At 41.5% G+C, this 27,547-nt stretch overlaps 1 protein-coding gene across 3 annotated transcripts in view; it reads right to left on the reverse strand.

Annotated features, from left to right (window-relative positions):
- Positions 1-2,206: 2,206 nt before the first annotated feature.
- The window catches only part of srcin1a (SRC kinase signaling inhibitor 1a), a 118,025-nt gene continuing 92,684 nt past the window's right edge, over positions 2,207-27,547 (reverse strand). For all 3 annotated transcript variants that reach the window (XM_080905335.1, XM_080905337.1, XM_080905336.1), the window contains 11 exons: positions 26,544-26,719; positions 25,483-25,613; positions 25,028-25,175; positions 23,784-24,090; positions 23,382-23,643; positions 20,559-20,698; positions 20,243-20,395; positions 19,677-19,805; positions 14,200-15,087; positions 11,724-11,861; positions 2,207-5,404 (listed from right to left, as the gene is read on the reverse strand). In XM_080905335.1, coding sequence (XP_080761461.1) covers positions 4,886-5,404; positions 11,724-11,861; positions 14,200-15,087; positions 19,677-19,805; positions 20,243-20,395; positions 20,559-20,698; positions 23,382-23,643; positions 23,784-24,090; positions 25,028-25,175; positions 25,483-25,613; positions 26,544-26,719 — 2,991 coding nt within the window. In that variant the 3' untranslated portion in view covers positions 2,207-4,885. The remainder of the gene's footprint in view (positions 5,405-11,723; positions 11,862-14,199; positions 15,088-19,676; positions 19,806-20,242; positions 20,396-20,558; positions 20,699-23,381; positions 23,644-23,783; positions 24,091-25,027; positions 25,176-25,482; positions 25,614-26,543; positions 26,720-27,547) is intronic.

Raw genomic sequence — 27,547 nt, forward strand, 5'->3', positions numbered from 1 at the left:
GCCACAGGACCATTGCAGAGGCTTTGGTCTGAACCCACTCAGGGGCATTTGTTGCCTGTCTTCCCTTTCTCCCAGCTTTCCTGTCATAATAAAGGCTAAAAAGCTTCACTTGCTGACAAGTCAGTTTAAAGCAAGATCAGACACTACGACTGTACAAGAGAGCTGCACTTTATTTGACACACAATCACAGCAACTTATGTACAAAAGAAGGCAGGTTCAACTGCCTGCTGTCTTCTCACAGGAAAAACACACACATTTCTCACAGAATATCATGGCATCCACACTGATAAATTAGTATCTCCAGTATCAGTAGGCTTTTAAATTTATGTATCATTATATCATAGATCTATTTTCTGTATTATTTTTGTTCTTATATCACACTACTCTACAAATGGGAGAGTTACTCTGTGGAAAGAGGACACCATCACTGGTGACTTCTCTGGTTGGGGTGCGTTCAAGCATTCCTGACTCCTTTTCGCACTCTCAGCCACTATCATCATTGTCACATAACGTCACAGTAAGACTGAACATGCCCGTGTCACACATACCAAAATAATGTCTCATCCTTCATGTTTGTAAACCTATAACATAGAATCCTTCTCTGCTTTATTCTCACATTTCTGAGAAAACATGTAGACAACATTTTTTTTTTAAATCACCGTGCGATTGCTTGAGACTATACATGCATTGTTTTGTATATACCTTTGTACCCATCGTCATAGTTTATTATTTAGACATCTTCTTTTGGACATAACAATTTGTTGAACTCGCTAGGAATGACTTGGCCTATTTACAAGTCAATTTTGTTTTTCTACTTTTGATGCCAAGAGTTTGGAACATCCACACATTCATGTAAAAATCTCATATACATACTATAGAATGTAGATTCATTATATTTAAAAAAAAAAGATACAATGGCAAAAGAAAAGATAAAAGGTTAAATTCATAAAACTCCACATAATTTCCTTATTAATCCAACTTTCTGGTTTTTTTACATTTATGGTTTAGCATAACTGCTATGTAAAGCCACTCAGAGGAACAGGTGGAGCAATATAAGCAACAAAAATGAACTTCCACCTGCCTGAATCTGTCTGCGCTGAGGATCCACATTCCTGCCATCCCTGTTCACAGCCAAGCATGACACAGAGATAAATTAAAGCCAAGTAATATTCCTTTTTTTTCCAAAGCAGCAAGGCCTTGTATGACGCTTTCAGGCCCACAAACTCACAGTTACTACATCTGTTTCCGACCATCTCCAGTATCATTAATACCAGGTCAATCATCACGACACAGAATGGGGAGAAACGAAAAAACAAAATTAAAAATAAAACAGAAACTGATCGCAGTTACAGAAAAAAGTACCCTTCCCAAAATAAAACAACAGTAGCAAAATAAGCCCAACACACAGGCACCGGTCCAGCCTCTTATATCTTAAAGTGACCTTTCACATAAAGAGGCAAAGGTGTACACGAGCTGGACGAGTATTTTCAGGGAAAAGCTTTTTTTTGTGTGTGTGTGTGTGTGTGTGTGTGTTTTCTTTACAAATTAAAATTACATAAAATCTAACTTGGTGTTCGTAAAGAAAAATTTAGAATTTAAAAATGAACTAACTTCAGAGTATATTACAGAGGCTAACTCTTATCTATACAGAGATTTTAAACAAATATAAAAATGTTCTGCATATGAATAAATAATCTCAGTGTGAAATGCAATATCTCTCAATGAATTAAAAAAAGAAAAATCTGTACAAAATGATCACTAATATATAAAACAGAAGATATGATGACATTTTACAGTATATAATTTAATCTAGGCCTATATATATATATTTATATATATATATATATATCACATTTTCTTCACAATTATATTATCATACACAAACATCTCACTTAGATATATTTATATATGTATATTTCTTGTATGTTTCATTTCAAGTTTGAGTTTTTCTGATTGCCAGAGGCATCCACTGTGAGTTTTTTTCGACATGCCCTCTAAACCTCCAGCCATGTTGAAATCACAGCCCGCTAACACTTGTCTTGAAAAAAAAAAAAAAGTCCAGAGAGCACTGTCACGCAATTCTGGGAGGGTTTCATTTCAGACTTTACTTAGGGGAAAGCAGCCAAGCGTGCATGCTTCCTCCCCATTGCTCACCAGACGCAAATGCAGCAAATTTAACTTGGAGAGTTATGGATTTGAGTGTGGAACAGCATGAGTAAGTGAATTTCTTTCATTTGACTTCACTCAATATGAAACCCGGGGCTTGAACCTGCCTGGCAGAGCTACAGAGCACCCAGGGGTGAGACTTAATTCGCTGTGCTGCGAGCTTGCAGTTGTGCACACTGTTAGAGCTGGGGATTGTTTAGTCAAATGCCACTGCTGCAACCTGACACACTGCATTTCAAGTGCCGTTTTCTTTTATCTGCGAAAAATGGGAACAAACCAGCTCTCGCAGCTTCTTCTTTGGGTAAAAGGGTTATTCTGTCATTGCTGCTGATCTACTACTGTAATACAAGATCATTTGGGGGGTTCTGGCAGGAGCAACGTCTTAGAGGCACTGGGAAAAACATGGTTACAGGTCCTTGTAGATAAGCAGGCAGGAGTATGTCAAAGGCAAAGAGCACTGCCTTGGTAAAATTGCAAGAGCACTAATTATATATTGCACACATTGTTCATAATTGAAGCTTGTCAAACTTTGTTCTTGGATAACATCAGCTGAGCACTTTTGACTTTCAGAGATCCTTCACACCAAAGAATGCAAAGTGAAGAGGGCAGGGAAAGAAGTGCCCTCTGGCTGTCAGACCCTTCCTCTCATCTCTTTGGGTCTTTTATTTCACAAGCGCTCTCAATGGATACAGGACGAGTTAAAGCCGGCCTTATTAAAGTATCCTTCAAACACATGTCCCCAAACTAATCCCCTCTCCTAAAGCTGCCTACTCTTTGACATGAGCCCCTTTTCACATGTTTTAAACCTCAATGCCACAAAGCATCGATTTCACACAGTCATGCTGGAGAACCACTGAGAAGAATCACTTTGTCGGTTACGGTCCATTCAGCTACTTCACATCCCCAGCAGGCTGCCTCAAGGCAAACACGCAGGACAGGCAGCTTCCAAAGAGGTTCCTCGTGCAGGGTTCACACTGACACACCTTTGATGTGCTTGAAAATAATCCCAACTTGAGTTTCTATCATTGAGAAACACTGAAGGCCTTCATTCATAAAAGTTTCATGACTCAAAATGCAGGTAATATAACCAAAGCAATACTTGGAATCTAATGTGTAGCATATCAAATGTATATGCGAATGCTTCATCCTTTGTGCTTGTCATAATTAAAAAGAATTACAAAGTTAATTCTCGTTAATTGGGGATTTTGTGTTTGAGAGTCAACTGTGCTTGCTTTAGATTTCAATACTTTCCTCTCGTGTCGCTCTTGGTTTGTAAGACTCACTTTTAGGCTTTTTGTGTCATCTGCTCGTTTACAGAATGTGTTATATTTTACAATAAGGCCTAAAGTTTGATGTGATTAATTTTGAACTCAAGTATCCCAAGAGAAAGAATCTATCAGTGTAGATCTGGTGAGATCAGATTAATATAGCATAATTTACCAGAGTGCTCTTTATAAGTGGTGAAACAGATGTGACCTACGATGATTATTCACATGAGGTTGGCTGAAAGAAAAAAATAAGTGAGTCTGTGCTGTACAGGTTGCTTTTTCAAGTGTGTGTGTGAGAGAGAGACTGTGTATTTGTGTGTTGTTCATCAGTGTGTGTGCTTAAGTCTTTGGGATGGGTTGTGATGTCAGGCTCTGTAATGCCAGAGCAACCTAGAAGATGCTACTGTGGAAACATCCTGATTGTCATAATTAACTAGTTAATACACACATATGAAAACCAACATTTGAATACAATTCATCGTTTGCACTTTTCCCTTCTGTTTGCGTAACCGTGCCTCTTTGTCGTTTCTTTAAAAAGACTTGTGCTATTTCAGGACTGCTGCCTTCTTTGCATTCTTGTGAATGTGCTGCAGTTTCCAGTTTTCCAATTAGACATCTACTTTAAATGTCCCTAATTGCTGATGCAAGTATTTCGTTTGTAGGGTTGTAAATCTAGATTAAAATGCAAAATTAAATTAAAGCCGACTCCGAGACAGGAGGGGGAGGACAATTGTGTAAGCTCAGTTTGTACAAACAGAGGGGAAAACATAGCACCAGTTTAGAGTTTAAAACAGGCGATTTAAAAAAAAGCCACAAATGCCCTTTTAACACTAAACAGCTTGAAGCCTCGTTCATCACCATGGCCACCTTCTGATTTTTTGAATTTTTTTTTTTTTGTTTTCCGAGTGGAATCACATTCTGTCAGGTGATGCAGGTAAGTCAAAACATTACTATCCTGAACACACACAACTACTGAACTCACTTGGTGATTATTGCAGCTCTTTTTTCTATATGATCAAAGTCACCATCTAGATATTTCAACTATGCCACTAACAACCCACTGAGAGTATGTATGTGAGAATGGTGCTGTCAGCAAATACAGCCAGACCACATCAGCTTATAGCAGGTAGCTGGTGGGAGGGGAGGCCTGTTTGTGCACTCTCTATCTGGGAAGGTGACAGAATGACTTTGTGGGAGAACTGCAGTAGATCTAAGGTACTGGATCAGAGTAGGACACTTGTCCATGAAGAAAACTGTGACTCCATTTACACTGTGGTAGACTGTGCAATAAAAGGAAGCAGAAAAAACAAGAAAAGAAAAATTAAAAAATCTTATAAGAACTGGAATATAAAGAATATTGTTCCATAATGCAGCTAGTTCATCTTTATGGTTCATGATGTGATGGTTGTGGTTGAGAACTGTATCCAAAGTCCTTATCCTCCTCCTATTCATCACTTGTTGCCAGGGTAAAGGTCCTTTTTCACAGGCTTGTTGCCACCATCCTTGGACCTGTTGAGGCTGGAGCTGTCGAGGCTACGCCTGCTGGGCTTGAGAACTCCAGAGGAGAAGGCAAAGGAACCAAAGGTGGGAGAGGAGGGAGATAGGGATGGAGTCGGGGTGCTTGACGAGGATGAAGAGGAGGAGGTAGCAGTTGGAGTAGGGGAGGAGGATTGGCTGCTGGGCAGGGGCAGGGAGGAGGCTCGCTGCTCACGTAGGAGGCGGTGATGACGAAGGGCGGAGGAAAGCAGCAAGGCCTCAGCGCTCAGGCCGGAAGCAGATAGGCTTGCCAAGAGGGCCTTTGCTTGGCTTGAGGAGGCTGTAAGTGCAGGCATCGCCCCCTCCTGGGGGTACTTCCTCAGACCAGGAACAAATGCTGCCGCAGGAGAGGCCACTCGGCCTGAAAAAATGCCCATTTTGATACCAGAGAGGTATGGCTCAATGCTGCCACTGGTGCTGTAGGTCCCTTTCGCCTTCAGGTAGAATAGGGACACAGAAGACAGGAGGGAGCAGAGGAGGAATGTAAAGAGATGAGGTTTTCAGGGGTCGAAGGGAAAAATCATGAAAAATGAAAGTCTTAAAATTGGTTGTGGTTGGGTACTGTGCCCTGCAGCACCTTCCCTTACTATTACACTCAAACATTTCTGCGCAAGCATGCTTGCACACGCACACACACGCGCTTACACAGACTGGGTGTCAGACCATATATCAGAGTAAACATTGGGGATATGAAAGTAGTTGATAAGGTACAGGGAGCAGATGGTTGTGTGTATCTCTGGAGTCAGGTGAACAGGAGAAGAAGGAAACTGAAGATGCTGGACACGGACAGGTTGCTCACTGCTGCAGGTTTTATAGGTAGGGTATAGGTAGGGTATAGGTAGGGTAGATGGGCAGGCCAGAAGGTGCAGGGCAGCACAGGTTCACACGGGGTGACGGGGTAGGTGAGGTTGCACCGCAGGAACAAGTGTCAGAAGAAACATGTAGTGAAGGGGAGGGGAGTGAAAACAGAACAGGAAAAAAACACAGGAAATTGTTATTCAGGTTGATATCAGATTGTGTGATGCAAGCCACGACACAGGCTGCCATCTACACGTGATAAACAAAATCACTGATACCACTGAGAAGGTGCAACAGTGAAAGTGGGCAAATGACACTGTTGACCACCTTTATTTTGACACTTGTTTTATTAATGTTGACTCATTAAAAATGTACACATTCACTTTCAGTCCTTTTGTGTAATGCAGAAATGAGACACTAGATGGCACTGTTTCAACAGTAGATTGAGACTTGTGAGCAATACGTTTACAACATGTATTTGTCCGTCTTTGTTAAGCAGACTACATCTGAGAGAACAGTTTCTGTGTTTCATGTGCAAATCCATTTAAAAAAGTAAATACTCATTTTTTAATATATGGCAAAAAATGTATTTTTGTACTTTTCAGATGAAGCAACAGGAGAAAAGTTGATTTCTGTGGCTATAAAAGTTTTATTCTGTTTGTTTTGGGTTTACGGGAATTAGTTCTGCTTGAAAAGACAGCAGGTGTGCTAGTCTAGACTGCACTGCTGGGAGGCTTTCATCTGCTCTGTTGCAGCTCCAGATCCTGGGCTGCCAACCGTTCCCAGAGAGCCGGGCTGTTCCTTCTGCTCAAGGAACTCTTCTCAAGCCTGGTGGACGCATTTTTTCCTGATCTGCGAGTACAGGAGAGCACCCCTTCATCTCACGCACTCAGACCTGCCTGCCAAATGATAACCTCCATGGATAGTCCCCTACTAACCCCAACTCATGCCCAACACCTTTAACTAGCCTGCTTTACTGCCAGAAGTAATAAGTGCCCAAATGGGAAATGGAAATAGGGTTTTGCAGCGTGAAAGTGATTCACATTGTCATGCCTTCCTTGATCTGTGCCAAAGCAAACGGAGAGAAATTGTGGCTTTGAACTGTCTGTTCTTATCCAACACATTGATTTGAAGGATCCTCATGCCTGAAATGGTCTAAGTATGTCTCAGTATAGCTTTATTGAGCAAGCAGCCCGAGTACAGCGGCACGAGGCGCTATCAGAAAAGCTCTGTTAATTTTAACACCTGCAAATACACATAGATAACGCTAGAATTAAATCTAAAAAAGAAACTAATTCTCCAGGGGGAATAAAGCTACATTTTATACTGTGGTAAGGTGTAGCAAGTCCATTACGAAAATCTGACTGGCCAACTTTATCCCTACCCCATAATTCTAATTTATGGTGATTGAAATGCCGCAATGTTCAATCAGTATTTTTTCTTGAAACGGCAGGACCCGCGTTTAACGAAAAAGTGGTCTCGTTTTATCTTAAAAATAATAAACTATCCTTCCAGCTGGCTTTTAGTCATGACGAGTGAATGAACACCAGCTGCCTTTCATGCAATCTGGAGGAAAGTGTCATTGTGCGGTAAAGATATTTAAATGTATTCAGATATTTAGGTCTATTCGTGTAGTAGCTGGAGCAGGGGACAGCAGACCATCAGGAGACTCTGAAGTGCTGTCCTTGTTCCTTTGGTTTGGACCCTATTTAAAATGCCCCAGAAATGTCATTACGGTTTGGCAAGAAGAGACAAAAGAGAACAATCTAAAAACACCAAGGGGAAATGGAAGGAGAGGTAAAAGTTTGGGACCATTTAGGGAGCTACGAACAGCAGATGTTTAAGAGAATAGCCCATTTTACCTTGAGTTCGGTGCCAAGGAGAGAGATCACCCAAGCTGGGCACATCTGATTGTTAAAACAACAATATTTTTTAAAAATTAGCAGTGAGTTTGGTGGTGAAATGTTGATGGGAAGCACTGTGATTAACTGTAGTCATTGCCACATTTTACACAGTTCAAAAATATCAGCTAAACTTTAAGGTTTCATAAAATTAAAGAATACATCATATTTTTGTTTTTGCTTAGCAGCTGCAAGTCGAATTTCTCTTCAGAAAGATGACACGCCAGATGTCACTGAGGGGTTTAAAAAAAGATACCAGGTAAAGTAAAATGTGGATTAGGCAAAAGTTCTTAATTAGCTCTTAAAGGCAGTATGCAAATCAGCCAGCCGCCTTGATAATTTGATGAGATGAGCAGCAGATAATCAGCATGTTTTTTCCTGCCTAGTCTTTGCTCAGCTGTTTCATTATACTGAATTTAAAATGATTTAGTAGATAGATTTTGCCCCATCCATCTTTAAACTAAATTATCAGGTTCTGCACCATTTTCATTTGACATAAAAAGATTTCAAAAATATGTATAGAGTTAATGATGCAAGGACATTCAGACAGACAGATAAGTATCACTAGTATAGCCTTAATGCAATTATTCACCAATTTGAACTCTTCTTTTATATTTTTGTTGCTGTTATATCAGACCTTTTACAGTAAACACAGTCTGACAGCAAGTAGAGCAAAAACTGTGTTGCACTGATATCCATCCATCTATTTTCTTCTGTATACATAGAACCTAAGAAACCAAGGGGAGAACATGCAATCGCTACACAGAACGGGCAGTGGAACCCTAGAACCTTCTTGCTGTGAGGCAACAATGCTAACCACTGCACCACCATGCTGCCTTGTTTACTGATTACATTATTACAATGACAAAAATACAAAAAACCCCAAAACACTTTCAAGTAGCTGTTTTTTAAGCAATGAAATTTGGTTGAGAGTTATTTTGTTATGGTTGTAAACTACGCGAGGTACACTACACTGTACATGCAAAAAATCCATATGCAATTTTTCCACATTGCAGCATGAACTGGTAATGGTAACCTCACTTATAGGGATTGTCACAGTGCATAACAAGAGCAAGGGGTCACAACAAAGATAAAAAGTCCATTTTTGTGCTAAATTTCCCCCTGGCAGCTTCCTCCCACGGTCTAAAACAAGCAGGTTAATAAGTGTTTCTAAATTGGCCAAAGGTGTAAATATTAATGGCTGTCTGTCGCTCTGTGTTAGCTTTCAAGTAGACTGGTGACATGTTCAGGGACTACATCACCTCTCTCCCGATGACAGCTGAGAGAGGCTCCAACACCCCTGCAACCCTGAACTGCATGAAGAAAATAGACGGAAGAATAGATGGAAATTTTGGCTCTGCTAGGTAGATGAAGAAGAATGCTCGACAATGTTTATGAAGGAAACCGAGCAGATAGGGAGGTAAGAGTGCAGATGTATGCACAACTTTCACGATAGAGCTACTTTGTGACCAGTAGTAGAGGTCCAGATTACAAGTAGCCAGTGTTTATTTCCTCAATGATTGTTAACTGTGCATCAAAACTGTTGTCAAACTGCCAGTTTGCACATTTACGCAAGCCCGTTTGTAAATGTTCATCCATGAGGATCGCCACCATTAATGAATATTAGGATATTTAGGACAAGTATCTGACCAACTAACCTCTTTAGCCTTAAAGCAGCTAACAAACTATGGCAGCATTTTTAAAAATGGAGGCCTACCAACATTTTAACATCAATTTAATAAAGTGGCCAATTATTATATCAAGTGCACTTTTGCATTGAATAATTGTTTTTCACTTGTCTTTATACAACACCTGGAAATGTACAAAGGGACTAGTAGTCCCTCATCGTTAAAAATAATACAAAATAGAGTTATTGGCTGTTATAGCGCCTACCACAGCTGACTCTTTATTCTCCTACACTAAACCAGCTGGTTATTTGTTCCTCTTTGTTATTCATCACACAGTTGTGGTATGCTGCTACCCTTAACTGCTTGGCACCGACTTCCCACGCCGACAATTAGCTTTGAGTGTCCACCGTCCCTCGGAGGATAGCGCTTTCACTCGTACAGCATCTTTTCACAATGACTGTTTTGAAGTTTGTGGACAAAGAGACTGTGCTGCCTGTGAGTGTCATATTGAAATAATGGGATTAATTTTGCTTTCATTACACAAGTGTAGGCATCCACTCAGCTTCCAAATCTCGGGGAATGAGCGAGACTGACAGAGGAAGAGTGAAACGGAGAAAGGGCCAGCATGCATAAATTGCAGAGTAGAGAAAGCGGAAAGGGGAAGAAAAAGACATAAAGAAGAGGAAACCTGAAAGACTTTATGGTGGAAAGAGAACTGCCCTCTTCATAATGAATAATCGGTGATTGCCAGTGACTCAAGGGGTGATTATTACATGGCTCTGTAGAGATTCTTCTCAATCTTCTCTCAGTATGAGGCAACCAAACCCCTCCATGTCTCAAGTCTCTGGCTGTCTGCCTAACGCATTCATTTTTCAATCTTTAAGACTGAATTTGTGTCTGAATGCTCTGTCAAATTCTGTGGGTTATGAAGGTTTAGGTGCACTTCACTGCTTCGGTTATTTTTCAAATTACATTGACATTAAGCCTTTTTCCCCTCCTGTGCACCGGCATGCTGTAAAAATCTTCTCTTGGCTTTACTTGACCGACATGCTCCAACAGTTCAATTTCTTTGCCTCTAGAGGCCATCTAGCATCCTTATGTCCAGTCTTTTGCTGTACTTTAAACCTCTAAAATGCCAGCATATTAGAGACTGAAAAAAGAATGAAAAGCCAGCTGTCAGGCATATGCATAACAACAAATACTTAGAGAGAGAGTTTATGAAGTTTTATAAATTAAACTCAAGCGCTTTTAAGAGTTTCTTCATACCCAATTTTCTGTCAGAGTTCAGAAAAAAACAGAAGTGAAGACCTGTTAAAGATGCAAGCACGCCCATAATGCTAATACATAACAACACTTTAATAGGTTTAAATTATATAATTAGAAGCCACTTAAGACTTTCAGACATGAAACACTGCTTAGGTAATTAAAGTGCTAATCCTTCATCACTCTAACCTGTGTGACATGCATCTCTCTGTGGGACAGTGCCTGCAGAAAATCCTTTGATCCAATTGAGCATTCCTGTGATGATGAGCCTGTCACAATAATGTGACATTAAAAGGTTTATGGCAAAACTGGCTTTGAATTCAATTCATCGCTTCTGCTGTCTGCTAAGTTTGCATCTTGAATGTTACACAGACTGTAATACACAGAGGGCGAGGAATGTATCACGCTGAAAAGTGACAGTGGTTCTGCGGGGCACAGAAAGGATCCAGTGGCAGTGAAGAGTGGTAGTTAAGGCCCATTTAATCTTGATCTGGTGCAGAGTGGATTACGTGAATGGATGCACACACACTTGCTTTCGAGAAAATAACTCTGAACGAAGGCTTGCTGAAGTTGTTGGGGAGGTGGCGTAAACATTAACGCAAAATATGTCTCTATTTGAGGAAGAAAGCAATTATATTTGCTTAAATACAGAACAAAATCAATACTATCCTTTCTATCTTGATTTTTGGTAGGCCCAGATTTTTGCACTCCAAAAAATATTTATGCCCAAAATGCTGATATGACTACATAAGTATAATGTAAAAGAGGAAATTTAACAGAATCTGGTCAAATTAAATGTACTTTATTGGTATACATTCAGTATATATGGCATTTTTCCCTAATAATTACATACTTCAATAAATAAACCTTTGATTTTATACATTTCAGTTGCATTTTACTAAGAATGATAGTTTCATATTTCTCTTTGAACCTCTGACAGTTTCAACTGCAGTGACTCTGTGGGCATAAAGGCAGTACGATTCAATAATGATCATTATTGTAATTTTCATGTTTTTTATATCTCAATTTTGTTATATGCCTTCATTAAGTGCTTAAGATGGTTATACCTAAAAGCTAACTTGTCCATCTTAGGGATCATGCACAGACTCTGCCAGATCAAGTGCGTTTTGGCCTCAACAGCGCAAAACAAAGGCAAATTGTACCTGTTGCTGGCCCTGGACCTTCATGAAGTCCTCTCTTTTGCCACTTTTAGTCTTTTCTGTGCTGTTTTGTTGCAGGTGCTTCAGTTTGGAGGCAGCCGAGGAGTGGAGAAACTTCCCGCTACCTGAAATAGTTCCTCCCTAAGAATAGAATAAACAAGAGAAGAACAGAGGAGAACCATTAATAACACTTTGTCACACATCAGATGTCTGTAGATTTCACTTCCCCTCTACAGTGTATTCGATTTAAGCCTCAGACACACATCTACTTACTACAGAGTTTGAGTCCAGCCTTTATCAAGTCTTTCTCTTGAGACTAATAAGGTTTTTAAGACCTCAGCTTATAGTTGGTATAAAATGGAACTATCCACTTCACAGAGTTTCACTATCTATCAGCAGAAGATGACAAAGACCAGAATATAGAAATGCGGCATCAAAACTGACGTTGCGTAGCTTAGCCTCACCACAGGATCCACGAGGCAGCGTGCTTAATGATCTTTCCTGCTGAGTTACTCTATTGACTCTCTCTAATACACAGGAAAACAAATACACATCCAGTCAAATTTCCATCCAACTGTGCCTCATCTGCACACAGAGACATTAGCTAAAAGGAAAACTAACAAAAGATTAACCCTAATATCAAATAGTCAGTTACCCCTACTACATTAAATCAGAGAAGAAAGACTTGTAACCACCTTCCTTCTGCGCCAAATCCTTTTTTAACAAGAAGCAGAATTTTAAAATTAGATCATAAAATTTGCAAGTAAACTTGCTGTTTGATGTGCTAATTAAAAACTAAACTCTAATGGGTTCTGAAAGTAGATTTCTTGTCAGTGTGAATTTGGTAAGTGTGCCAGCAAATGTTGGACAAGAGTTGGAAGAAGGGTCATGTTGAAATGATGAACGTGGTTGAAGTTGGAGTGATGAAATAATGTGTGAAGACTCTGTAATCCGCAGCCGTGCCCATGGGAGTGCTTTCTGGCTCTACATCAGAGGGCTAAAACTCACCATGACAGTGTGACTGTCAAATATTGCAGCCCTGCCCTGAGTGGTAGGCTACAATCAGAGTAACAGGGAGTGCTACGCAAGCTGTCAAGACCTCTCAGACGAGTGGCAGCTGACACAGGAATGCTTTTGATAATTACTAATCTTTTGTTGTGTAGCGGTCAGCTGGAGGTGAGCTAAAGCCAGGCCACTGACAACATCTGGTAATAGAGTTCAGCACATAGTCAGTACATATTAATGTGAAGTATATTAGACATGATACTAGCCTTTGGTAAGAAATCTTTTGTTTTTTAAACTTATTAGATCGAATTTTCTCTTTGTAGTTTTACCTCGTTATTTGAAAGCAGCTAAACAGTTTAAATGTCTGTTTATGTCCTTATGATTAAACATTTTGGGTCAGCTGTTTACAAGCGTTGTAAATTTATGTGGATGGATGAATACGCACTTAATCAAAACAATGTCGCAAAAGTGCTGCATCTGCATTTGTCAGTGGCTCTTTTATCTGTGACGCATGTCTGAATAGCTCCCCGAGAAAGGATTTCTCACATCTGTTTAGGGCAGAAGTTGCTGTAAATGTGTTACTCTTCATTCCTTGCATTGAAATGATTTGAAAGGGCAGCAATTAAATTGAGCTCATTAAAAAGCCTCGTCCTGTTTATTGCGCTTGAGGTGTTCATATGGGGAACTTCTACTGTGTTTGGTCTTTTAAAGTGAACATTCACAGAATAGAAATATTAGGCTCCATGTAAGCATAGCCACTCTGCCATTCTGACTTGTCACAGCAGGGCATTTAAGTAGGCCAACATGAACAATACCAGGACCTGGCCTATGTACAGATTCTTAAACTCATTAATAATGTGTCTGTTTAGCTTGCAATGACACGTCAAAACAGCTGCTGCAAAAAGAACATAATTTACAACAAAATGATGCTGGATGATGGAAGATACAGCTTAATGTAAATATGTCCTCGCGCTACCTTTTAATAAAGTACAACCGCAGTTGTACTGCTTTGTGCTTAAGACGATTAGTGAGGAAAAGAAAGTTGGATTTCAGGGCAGAACTAAGATAAGAAATTAAATGAATTAGATCGTACTAACCAGTAAAGAGCAGAAAAGGAGAAGAGGAAAATGCATTTATTTTTTATTGCCTCTTGGTGTAACAAAAGGCAAAATTAGCTAGACTCAGACAGATAGGAGATACCGGGACAGATCAATAAAAAACAATTAACAACTCTGAGCTCAGCAGGAGAGCAGCCCCAGCACTAATCACAGAACAGACAAGTAGGTAGGAAGTCTGCTGTCTGTCCCCTCTGCACGGTTTCGATTTCAAATACAGTCGCATGCCGATTTAATCAGGGAGCAGACATCAGAAGCTGGAAAGTGAATTTCCAACTGCCATCCACAGAGAAGAAGTGAAGAAAAAAAGAGGATGCTGCTTCAGAGCAGGAATGGACACAGGAGGTGTAAGCAAAAACCTGGATTGATGATGGACTCGAGGCGGATGGCTTGGGTGGGAGTGGCGGCTTCTTCGCCTCAGTTGGACTACCAGTCGTCGGTACAGGGCTACTGTTGATGATTGTCTGACTGTAGAGCTGCTCTCTAGTAGCATGACCACTGATCTCTATCAATGTGTTTTCCAGCTCTCGAATAGTCTCCTCCAAGCTGTCCAGCCTCTTGTAGGTGGTGCGTCGCACATCTTCTGTCATTCTCCTCTGAGTGTCCGCAGACCTAATTGACCCATTAGAGTTAAGAGTACTGCTTACTGAGCTCAGCTCAGGCATTAACCTAATTTCAGGTTTGTGGTGAAATGTCAGCATGCTAGCCCCTGTCTCTATGCCGCTTCTGAGAGCCTCAGCTAGAGGCATCTGCTGGTCTGGGGCATGGGAGAATTTTAATTCGAATGATGCCACAAGGGAATACAGTAGTTCGTAGGCCTCTTTGACAGTTTTTTGTACCCTGAAGAGCACTAGCAGAGGCCGGTGACTCAGCTGAGTTTCAGACAGTTCCTTAGTCTGCGGTGAGATGATTAGAGTGTGAAGAACATCTCCTTTAGTCTCACTGAGCTCTTGGGCTTCAAGAGGAGACACCACTCTCATGCCCAGATCTGTCACCAGCAGGGCAACTTCCTGTTTGAATTCACTATCCGAACACTGTTCTCGCTGTGGAGGACTTTCAAATCCCCCTGAATGCTTTCCCCTTGAAATTATAGTCTTGCCGACTGAATGATGACCAGTCCAATCTTGTGATTGAGTCCCCTCCACAAGGTCATTCCCCAAATCTCTGACAGGATCCTCTGAGTTTGTGAGCGAAGCAGGACAGCAATCTGTCAACACGATGTGGGGGACAGGAGACATGTGCCCTGCCTATAAATGAAGAAAGCACTTGAGTTTTCAATTTAAACACACTCCAAGCACAAACTTCAAGTGAGATTACAAACCATGGCATTAAAAACACCCAAGCACATCAGAGAGCATGAAAGAAATATTATCACATTGTATCTAATACCTTTGTAGTAGGGGTGCAACGATACTCGTATTGATATTGAACCGTTCGATACAGTGCTTTCGGTTCGGTACGCATATGTATCGAACAATACAAAATTTGTAATTTATTTTATCAACTTTCCTTCTGACGATGCTGTCTGTGTTGAGCGCTCAGTGAATCTGCGTTCGACTACTCCGCCTAGGCTGCACTGTCGAGCAGAAGGAAGAGCGCAGGGCAAGCTAGCGAGACAGAAGTTAAGCTCTCCTTGCAACATGGCAAATTGAACCTCCCCCACCCTCATTCAGATCTGGCGTTTGGAATTATTTTGGTTTTCATGTGATGTATGACCCTGAAGGTAAGCGCGTCATGGACTAAAGTAAAACAGTATGTTGGATGTGCCACGCAATGCTCAATTACATGGGTGGGAACTAGTGTGTTAGCGCAGTTAGCTCGTTAACGTGTTGGCCGTCTAGCCCCACGCAGGGGTAGCTCGTTAACGGAGATTTGCCGTGTTGTGGCGTTAACGTCATTTCAACGAGATTAACGCTGACAGCACTAGTGGGAACACAACGAATATGACTGCACATTTACGCCGACATCATCCTAGTGCAAAGACAAGTGGAAGCAGACAAAAACAACAAGCATGCATGCTACAAACTTTACCCGAGTCATTTAGACAGCCGTTAGCACATGATTCTCCTTATGGGGACCTGATATGTTTAATATTGTGGCGAGCTCAGACAAGGAGGAGACGGAGATATCGTTTGGTCTTGCTTCCCGTGAGCTAGCCAGGGAGCACAGCCGTTTATTGACATCTGCAGAAGAACACTGCCGCTAGCTAACTGCTCAGCGCGGCAACCGCACAGCAACAAAAACACACAGAGCGCCCTCTGACCCCGGAAAGACACATCGTGGCAGCGAGAAGGCGTCACCCGTCACTATGGCAACATAAACAAAACATAACTGTACAAACAGAACCCCGAACAGCGCTGACCCGCTGCATAGCCCCCACCTAAGGGGTCAGTCGTCCCCGACGACCCCATTACCCCACACAAAGTCCTGCAAATGTCCAGGTGCCTTCTTTTGGCGCACCGGCCGGTCACGACCGGCGGGGGAAAAGTCACTCGGGTCAGAACATGGGGTGCCACCATCATCCCACTTCTGACACCAATGTGGCGAGCTCAGACAACGAGGAGACGGAGGTGTCGTTTGGTCTTGCTTCCCGTGAGCTAGCCAGGGAGCACAGCCGTTTATTGACATCTGCAGAAGAACACTGCCGCTAGCTAACTACTCAGCGCGGCAACCGCACAGCAACAACAACAACAACACACAGGGCGCCCTCTGACCCCGGAAGGACACACCGTCGCAGCGAGAGGGCGTCACCCGTCACTATGGCAACATAAACAAAACATAACTGTACAAACAGAACCCCGAACAGCCCTGACCCGCTACAATATGCTGCTGAGAATATAGCCCAGAAGAAGCGTATAGTATAGCTTTTATTTTGGAATGAGCCATTTCTCTGTAATAAACTCTCTTTTCCAAAGATGAGTGATTCCTCAATCAGATACAGGTGTTACCGCACCAGATCCGCGGCCCCGAACCGTAGTAAGGAAACCTCTGGCAGTTACTTGAAGGTTCCGTAACTGACTCATAGCCGGCAACAGCTTACTATACAGGTCAACTCTGCTAGCAAAAAGATCGAAGGAGGCGTAGGAAACTGCTTCACCGAACTTTATTTCTTCTCTAAGGCATGAACACCGCGTACAGTGGGCTGAAACAGTTTACTCACAGCGAGCATCGCCGACACAACTCTGGCTGTCGAGGGAGTTATTATATTCCTTTTATTTATTTTCTTTTCGTCTCTTCTGTAGCTAACCGTTACTTACACACCAGGCAGTCCCGACACACATCCCGAATACATTTCCCATCAGGCTTCATCCTTAAAGGGCCATGCCTGTAACACAGGGTTTGCAAAATCGCTAGCCCCGGGACGTCGGGCTAGCGATTTTTCCAGTCGGGCTACCAAAATCTATCTCTGCCCTGCCCGTCGGGCTATTGTAGGAAGGAAAAATATATGTCAATGCTTTTGCATTCTTTCGGAAATGTAGCTGGGTAATTATGTCATTGGCATCGGTGAGCCACTGTCAATATGTGACATATTGAAATCGCGTTTGAATTTGCGCTTGTTTTTTTGCTTTCACTTTGTAAATGTCCAGGTGCCTTCTTTTGGCGCACCGGCCGGTCACGACCGGCGGGGGAAAAGTCACTCGGGTCAGAACATGGGGTGTCACCATCATCCCACTTCTGACACCAATGTGGCGAGCTCAGACAACGAGGAGACGGAGGTGTCCTTTGGTCTTGCTTCCCATGAGCTAGCCAGGGAGCACAGCCGTTTATTGACATCTGCAGAAGAACACTGCCGCTAGCTAACTGCTCACCGCGGCAACCGCACAGCAACAACAACAACAACACACAGGGCGCCCTCTGACCCCGGAAGGACACACCGTCGCAGCGAGAGGGCGTCACCCGTCACTATGGCAACATAAACAAAACATAACTGTACAAACAGAACCCCGAACAGCCCTGACCCGCTACAATATGCTGCTGAGAATATAGCCCAGAAGAAGCGTATAGTATAGCTTTTATTTTGGAAAGAGCCATTTCTCTGTAATAAACTCTCTTTTCCAAAGATGAGTGATTCCTCAATCAGATTATATTTATTTTTTTAATTACTTTTGTTTCAGCAACATTAAATTTAAAAACTGTACTTTTGAGTTAAAATATATATTTATAATTTTAATAAATGACAAATTAAAAAGGCATGAACATTTTTTTGTATCGAAAAAATATCGAACCGTGACACCAAAGTATCGAACCGAACCGTGAATTTTGTGTATCGTTGCACCCCTGCTTTGTAGATAATGCTACCAGGATGCTCAGTGTATATTCTTTACATACTGACTCTCACGCACAAAAAAACACAATATTATTAATAAGTGCAAATACCTGTTAAGGACTGATGACTTTTATAAACATCTCTAAAAAGTTGTGTAACAGGTATAAATGGAAAGGATTAGAAAGATTGTTAATGAACATACTCAAACTGAATCAAATTACTCACTGTCAGACAAACCTGACTCTTTCAGTTATTGCTTTGGGTTTGCAGCGCATTATTGGCAGAAACCTCTGTATAGCTCCTGCCCAGAAACACTAGACAAAAGACAGCCTATAACCCCAGTTCCGAAAAAGTGTGGATGCTTTGTAAAATGGAAATAAAACCAGAAAGCAATGATTTGCAATTCATAAAACCAATGTATTTTTCTCAAAATTATTTAACCTGAAATAAAAAGGTGCAAGAAAAGCCAGAAAGAGCATCTTAGAGATGCAGACCTTCTCAGAAACAAAGGAGGGCTGAGGTTTGCCAATCTACATAAACCTGGATCTAAAAAATGTGGAACATGTTCCTGAAAATAAAATGAAAGTCTTTATATAGCTCAGCCTTTACAGTATATCATCAAAGGATTTAGACAACCTGGAGAAATCTCTGTGCACAAGGCCAAAAATCAATATTGGATGCCCTCAGGTGGCATTCTCTGTGAATACAGTTCGCTGTGCTATCCACAGCAAACAAGCGGAAACTCTATGATGCAAAGAAGAAGCCAAATGTGAACATGCTCCAAAAGAAAATGCCACTATCGTTTGGCCTAAGCTAATTTAAAATCGACTGAGGCAAAGTAGAAAACTGTTCTGTGGTCAAACAAATCGAAATTTGAAATTGGATTTGGAGAACATGGTGCCGGATCCTCTGGACTAAAGAAAAGAGAAATCATCTGGCTTGTTATCAGAGTTTTGTTCAAAAGCCTGCATCTCCGATGGTATAATGGTGCATTATTGCCATGGATTCAGCAGTTTGCACATCTGGAAAGTGTAATACTGATTTTTAACGCACCAATACTACTTATTGTGCTCTATTCAGTTTGAGCACTTAAAGCATTTTCTTACATGCCTCATTCCACACATATACATGTGCTTTTATCTAAGCCTAAACACTTTTTACCTAATGTTCACACACTCTTACTTTGATACTGCATTTATTTCAACAGTAAGGCTCATAGAGTCCGTGTGCTGAACTTGCCTGCTTGCAGTTCAGATATTGTACAAATACCACAAAGAAGACCCATGGCATCAATATTCAAGCAACCAGTCTACTCAGTTCCCACATATATAAGCTTACATAGTTGCAAACATTGCCCTGTCCCAACTTCTGAGACATGTTGCTGCCATCAAATTCCAAATTCCTTTTTATTTTTACCTTAAAGTTTTAGTTTTTATTTGCATTTTATACAGTGTCCCAAGTTTTTGGAACTGGTGTTGTAGTTAATAATTCTTGTGTGTGGTAGCAGGTGTAGAAGTAAAGAGATGGAAACTTAATAGGTAGATAACTCAGGGTAAGCCAAAGGGTTACCTCACAGCCTGAGGCCTCAGGGGGCCACAGGTCCAGTCTGGATGGGTGTAAACTTTTTATACTGCATGGGCTAACTAGCAGGGAAAGGGGAGCTGGCATAGAGAGCCTGTGTGGGGCTCTCTCAAATAGCTGAGGAGGAAAAAAGAAAGTTACAAACTGTCATTATCTGCAAAATAAAAACACAGCAGCAGCTGAATGATCGAACTCAATTACTGTTGAGTCTTTACTCTATTCAGTTTCAGCAGGTCATCTCTAACACAGTCCAAGCAGCTATCAGGATCCATCTGTCTGGCTGTGATCTGTGAGCCCTGGGTGATGATGTGTGTGAGTGAGCAGTATGTGATCTTTGGGCTCTCACAGTGCCAGGGGCTGGGGACATATGGCACCTGCTGCTTGAACATGTGGTAATGAGGGTGAGCATATCTGAACAGACATTGTCTGCCTGTGTGCACACAAAGACTTGCTCCAAATTGTGGACGTAACATGAATACTAAAAACATTCCTTTTGTTTTTTTTTAATGAACAACGGACTATTGGGGATATTATTAACCTTGTGTTTTCTTTACCTCCAATTCGGCAGCAATTTTCTCCCCCTCTCCCTCCTCTTTGTCTTCAGAAGCCAGTGTGGGAGGTGTTGATGACGGACGAGGGTTTTCGGACACGGTCCTCCTCAGTTTTATGTGAGGTTTCTGTCCCTCTGTCTCTTCAGATTCAGCCTTCTAGGGCCACAAGAACAAAAATGGGTAAGAACTTGTCCAAAGCTGGTGTGAGAAGCTTGCAATTTTGTCTTAAATATATCAATAGGGGAATTTTAATATGATGACTTGTAGATTTGAGAATTAAAACACTGGAATTGTTAAATGCACTATTTTTTTCAGTTACCTTTATGCTTTTTCCAGGAATTAGTGGCTCCCCACTGCGAGTGGTCACACCGGGAGATGAGGGGAAACTGCGTCTAGGCGGTGGAGGTGGAGGGGACTTGGAGGGTTTCTCTGTGCGATACCGAGGTACTGTCAGCTCATCTGAAAACACAGTAACATGTCATTAGAAAGAATTATTACATTATTAACACAACACATTTAAAAACAATATCATGCCAATAAATCCAATTCAGCTTATGTATGGAGGAGTAAAGGTGAGGCTTTTAAAAATATGATCACTGTATCAACTGTAAAGCTTGGTGGTGGTAGCATCATGCTCTGGAGCTGTTTTGCTTCCAGTGGTACCAGCACATTGCACAAATCCACAGCTAGAGACAACTGGGTGTTCCAACAGGACGATGACCTCAAACGTGCATCAAAACTGGTTTTGTAGTGGATAAAACATTAAGCTTCTGGAATGGCTTTCCCAAATCTCTAAACTCAAAGAAATGGAAATTGAAAATTTTAAGCCAGGTCTGTGGCAAGAAAAAAAACAAACATTTGAAATAAACTCTATCAGTTCTACCAAGAGGTGTTCAGCTCCTGTGTTCACTGAGATATTCAACATCTCTTTATCTCAGTCGGTGATCCCCACATGCTTCAAAGAGTCCATCATTGTTCCTGTCCCGAAGAAACCCCACCCTGCTTCTCTCAATGACTATCGCCCTGTAGCCCTCACCTCAGTAGTGATGAAGTGCTTTGAACGCCTGGTCAGAGACTTCATCATTTCTTCACTACCAGACACACTGGACCCACTACAGTTCGCTTACCGTCCAAATCGTTCCACAGACGATGCCATCTCTCATCTCCTCCACACATCACTTACTCACTTGGACACTAGAAGGGGGAATTATGTTAAAATGCTCTTCATAGACTACAGCTCTGCATTTAACACCATAATTCCCTCCACACTCACCACCAAGCTGGAGCATCTGGGACTCAGCTCATCTATGTGTCAGTGGATCTCCAACTTCCTAACTGGCAGACCACAGGCAGTAAGGATGGGCGGACATGTCTCAGCCTCCACCACTCTCAGCACTGGAGCCCCCCAGGGGTGTGTTCTGAGCCCCCTGCTGTACTCTTTGTACACATATGACTGTGTGGCCACTACCAGCTCCACCGCCATCATCAAGTTTGCTGACGACACCGTCGTGGTGGGCCTGATCTCTGATAACAACGAGACGGCCTACCTGAAGGAGATTAGGAATCTGGAGAACTGGTGCCAGAGGAACAACCTCCTTCTAAACGTCAGTAAGACAAAGGAGCTGATAGTGGACTTCAGCACTAAGCAGGAGAGGAACTACCAGACCCCCGTCATCAACGAGTGCCCAGTGGAGAGAGTGGACAGCTTCAAATACCTCGGAGTTCACATCACGCAGGACCTGTCATGGTCCTGTCACATCAACACCGTGGTGAAAAAGGCCCGTCAGCGTCTCTACCACCTCAGACGCTTGAGAGACTTCCAACTGCCCTCCAAGGTGCTCAGGAACTTTTACTCGTGCACCATAGAGAGCATCCTGGCGGGAAACATCTTAACCTGGTTCGGGAACAGCACCATGCAGGACAGACGAGCTCTACAGAGGGTTGTGCGGTCAGCTGAGCGCACCATCCGCTCCGAGCTCCCTGACCTGCACTCAATCTACAGCAGGCAGTGCTGGACCAAGGCCAGGAAGATCGTGAAGGACCTCAGCCATCCCAACAACAGACTGTTCTCTCTGTTGAGGTCAGGAAAGCGATTCCGCTCCCTGAAGACCAACACAGAGAGACTGAGGAGGAGCTTCTTCCCGCAGGCGATACGGTCTCTCAATCACACCACCACACAGTACTGACCCACACATATGGTTCTTACACACACACTGGACTTTCTGGACTTTGGTTTTGCACAACACTGGTCACTATATTCTTCATTTCCGGTTAATACTTGTACAGCTGCTGTTATTGTGTATATATTTATTTATATTTAGATTTCTTCATACATTCTTATATAGTTCTATATTGTGTATTGTGTATTTTGTTGTACAGTTATTTTATTTTCAACTTTAATTTATATATTTTTATCTTATTCTTCCCAGTTAAATTTACCCTTCATTCTAATTTGTGTTGTACAGTTATTTCATTTTTAACCTTAATTTATATTTTATTCCTTCCTAGTTAAATTTACCCTTTTTAATTTTTCATATTTATTTCCTATCTTATTCATAGCCTTTTCCTTTTTTGTTTTCTTTAGGTCACGAGCAGTTGTCCAAGCATTTCACTACATATCGTACTGTGTATGACTGTGTACGTGACAAATAAAATTTGAATTTGAAATTTGAAATTTGAAGAGGGATGGCCAAATATCCAGCCAGAATTACACCATATGGTATGCTTTACATACTTGTTGATGGCTACAACAAGCATAAAGTTGAACTGCAACTTTTAACCTTTAAAAGGAAAATTAACAAGTATTAGTGGAGTGTTTGTATATAACTGAGTATGTATATTTAATTCTGACCCTGTGTGAGGGTCAAAATACATTCAAATTAAATTCTTTAAGTCATTAAAGATGTATACTCTTCAATCAATCAACCCTGGAAAAAGAACAGTTTAAAGAAACAATTAAAAGCCCCAAATTACTATAATGTAAGCACAACCGTATGTTTTTAACATGCAGTTTAATAAACCGATTACATAACAGGGATTGTTTATTGAAGAATTAAAAATTAGATTCATTTAAAAAAAAAAATGGATGCCATGAAACAAAACTCTGATCTATCATACTAATGCAGCCTGAGCCTCATCTCACCAGAGCCACGCCTGGACCCTCCCTCTTTCCCAGAAAGCTTGTGCTGGGGCTTGTTGGCACGGTGGTCTGGGGTCGCTGCCCCACTCTGGGGGGTCTGTGTTGATGGTGTGTTGGAGGAGGGCTTAATCTGCTTGGCAGCAAAATCCAAATCTGGAATAGCCTTCATTAGTTCAGCCTGGGTCTCTTCCAACAAACGGTTGATGTCCTGAGCACTGTACTGGGTTAGACTGGCCCGCTTCTCCTCCCAGTCCCGCTCTGCTGCCTGTGAAGTTGAGAGGTGGATGTGAGCAGTGTATGAACACAAAACTATAGTCATGCCTCACTGGTTTATTGGTTTGCATCACAAAGTATTTACAGCAGATGGTGAAAAACACGTAAATAAACAACAGAAATAATCCCTACCAGTCGGACCTCCATGGACAAAGCTTTGTCAGCAGCAGCACGACGCTCAAGCTCTTCCAGAGCTTTGCCCTTGTGGGGAACAGGAGGATGATTATCCTTGTGAAGGCCGGATGGGTTGCCATGTCCACGGCTGAGGCTGGTGTGAGGGCTCCAATTGGACAAGCTGTTGCCTCCCCCGAGATCATTGATGGTGAGCGGTGGGCTGGTGGGGATTTCAAAGTCTGCAAACTTTCGCAAGTCCTCGTTGTGCTTGGATGATGAACTAGTGAAGTCTTCTTGCTTCTTCCATACTCCCTCATTTGCTTGTCTAGCAAGACAGAAGAAGAATTAATTAATCAACATTTTTAAATGTAACACAAACAACAAACATGTATTATACAGATCTCGAAATGAAAAAGAATTGCAAATGCTAAAAAAAGACCCCAAACACTAAACGCTGAAGGATAAAAACTTCCACTGCTGCTGAATGCATTTGCCAACTTACTGCTACCCAAAAGATGAAAGAAAAGAGCAACATTAGATGAGCTCTTTTATCACTGAGATTAATTAAGCCTGAGAGTGAGGCGCTTTTTGGACACAGGGCTGATTAGGAGATAGACAATGGCATGCTGAAGGAAAAAGTCCTTCAACGTCCTCTAGTCTATACTAACCGCAAAATTAAAACTGTTACTCATGTGACTAAAAAGGACATTCATCAGTGTGACATTCAATAATGCCAATTAAGTACAACAATACTGGAAGCTTGACTACACACTTAAATACTGCTTTTCTTCACACTTGATGGATTTAAATCACTTCTATATCTCTTAATGAACTCAGAACTCTGACTTAAAACAGCAAATGTTTAAGCATGAAAGTTTCTGATCTGGATCAACAACATTATCTAATAAATTTTCTTGGTCAAAGGCCTCTCTCACTGCCTCATTTATGAAAATCCATAATGTTCTGCTGACACACCAGCACATAGGGGTGAAAACATTATGCCTTTGGCAGAGGTGCAAATGGAAAAACTGGGCTGACTGGAATTGATTACAAGTGGATACAGGTCAGTCAGTGTTCGGCATATTTAACAGCTTTCAGATCATACTTAAGAGCTTAAGAATTTACTGGACAAGTGCTTCCTTGTCAGTATTTAAAGGATTATTAAAATCTCAAACTCAGTGTAAAGACAGCTATTAGACTTTAATGTTGTTTTTTTACTGGAATACAAACAACCAAGTAGGTATTGTTGTGCTAGGTCATACTTGCGCATGGTAGCAAGGGTATCAGTTATAGTCTTGCATCGTTTTAACAGGGCATCAAGTCTGTGTGGCTCTTCCTTCAGGAACTTGACAGCTTCCACCTCCACCCGGAGCACCACCCGCATCTTGCTCTGCAGACCTGGAAATTGATCTTTAGGGGAAAGCAACAGATTAATACAGGGAGCCAACTGTGATCACACAAAAAATATCTATTACATTTGTCCAAAATGTTTTGTGGTAGGCAACCATAACCTTTTTCAATTTAGGTAAATGGTCACTGAGTTCATTGAGACAATGAGTAATCTGAGGGTGATTAAGTGCTACAGATTGGCTGTTCATGACTACAAGTTAGTCAGTGCATTGATGAGTAACTAGGGCGTTATAAATGGTCTGCCAGCATAAAGGGCTGTGTTTTCCTTTTTGCGCCAGTGTACAGTGAATCCACCAGAATGACTCACTTTTCAGCTCCGTGAGTGTTTCTCCCAGCTTTCTCAGAAGAGTGGCCTTCTCCTCCAGCTCCTGCACTGTCACCAGCTTGTGGTTGACAGACGACTCCTTCTGGATCTCCTCCACCGACTTCTCCAGGTCGCTGAGATGGAACAGACAGAAGGCTGAACACCAGGGATTCCTCCACCACACTTAGATTCGACTGAATATTTATCTCAAAATCGTGATATTCATGTTTCAGCCATGCTTTTGCCAATAAACTGTCTCTCAATCAACTGGGAACTAGATCAACAGTTTGGGCAAGCTGAACTGGACGAGGTACAGATTAGTTTTCGAAAGTTTCATGCAGCAACTGAAGTAAGAAACTTTTAAAATAGCTATATAATATGATGCCTTCAAGAAAACGTAAACTACGCAAATATAAATTCGTTAAGCGCTAATGTTGAGTTGATCTAGTCTGGTCCTCAAGACATATGATGAATAAAAATTCAGTGTATAATTAATCAAAATAATTGGCTGCCACTAGCCAGGAAAAGTACCAGACATCGATTAGCAGGGATCATCTAACAGTTCAACTAATTATTCTAAAATCCAAGTGCAGAAACGAGTGACATTCAATAAGTCTTCTTCGACTCACAGAGCGATCCAGCAAATTTCCACATACAAGACTGAAGCAGGTTATCTGATTATTAAATCTCAAGGTAGCTCTTTGCTCTCATTTTGCAGTCAGTTTAATTAGTTGTTGGACAGTCGTGTAACTCAGATCTTAATAAGCATCTTGCTCTGTGCCGGGCTTAATTATAGCGACAGCTTTATCCTATCAGTGTGTCGTAAAAGAGACATGAATTTTGCTATGTCTGATATAATTATAAAATACAAGTTAAAACGCATCTTAAACTACACAAATGTCAACCAGTATTCACCTACAGCACAGATTGCATTCATAGATTCTTCTATATTTGGAAACCCCCTTTTTTTTAAAATTATCACTGGTTTCTATCATCAAGCGTGTACTGCTCAACAACTGTTATACACTGCACTGCCAAGAAACAAATCGTGTACTGTAACTGACTGGAGTTGCTGAATGATGAGCTCCTCCTCGTTGAGATATTTGAGTCTTTCTTCCTCCACCAGGAGGCGCTGCCTCTGGAGAGGATCCTCCTGTTTCCTCAGGGCATCAGTCACACGCACGTTCAGCTCCGCCTCTGTCCGCTTCAGCAGCGTTCGCACTGAATCCTGGTTCTCTAGCTGCATGAAAAAAAAAGCCACACGTTAAAAAACAACATCACAGAAATACACGTACACTCAGCAAATATTTGGAAATTAGCTGTGGGAATGTTAGCCTTCTTGGTCTTTGGAGCATTGCTTGCTGGCGTTATGAAAGCTGCTATTTCATTTATCACAAAATACTATCGCATTAAGGAGGAGAACTGGAGCTGACTAAGGCTTTACAATGAAAACTTCAGTGATTTGCAACAACTGCACACCTTTTTCTACCTTGTCCTTGAGGGGTCAGGTTCTCTGGCATCTTTACTCCATGACCTTCCACATGAGAAGAACACTTAACTCTGTCCTTTAATGTATATTAATTTTCCAGTCAATATTAGTGAGTTTTAGCCTTCATGATGTAATGAACAATATGTTCTTAAAACCACTCTGAGATGCAGCCAATACTTCACTTTCTGCTGTCTGTATTTGCATTAGCATGTGCACACAATATTGTTCTAAACACAGAGGGCTGAAATACCCTGAGGAAAATGAAACAGATGCACCAAGCATGAACTCCACTTGCTTTCAGTGTTATGAAAGGAATATTCTACAGGACTATGCATGTAACACAACTCCCCAAGATGAAATCACCCAGTAAGCAAGAAAAAATTAATAATTGATTATTCTTTTGTTCCAGGAAGTGAAGCAAGACAACAATATCGCTAACATTTATAATTACCCAGTATTCCCTGATATACTGCCAGCAGCAGTGATGTAGATGCATGAGTCCAAAAGCAAGGAGTACAGTAACACATTAAAGAAAAATGTTTAATGCATCAAGAGAAATAGCATGCTCTGCTGCCTCTG

Source organism: Rhamphochromis sp. 'chilingali' (assembly GCF_963969265.1).
Source record: "Rhamphochromis sp. 'chilingali' genome assembly, chromosome: 15".
NCBI lineage: Eukaryota > Metazoa > Chordata > Actinopteri > Cichliformes > Cichlidae > Rhamphochromis > Rhamphochromis sp. 'chilingali'.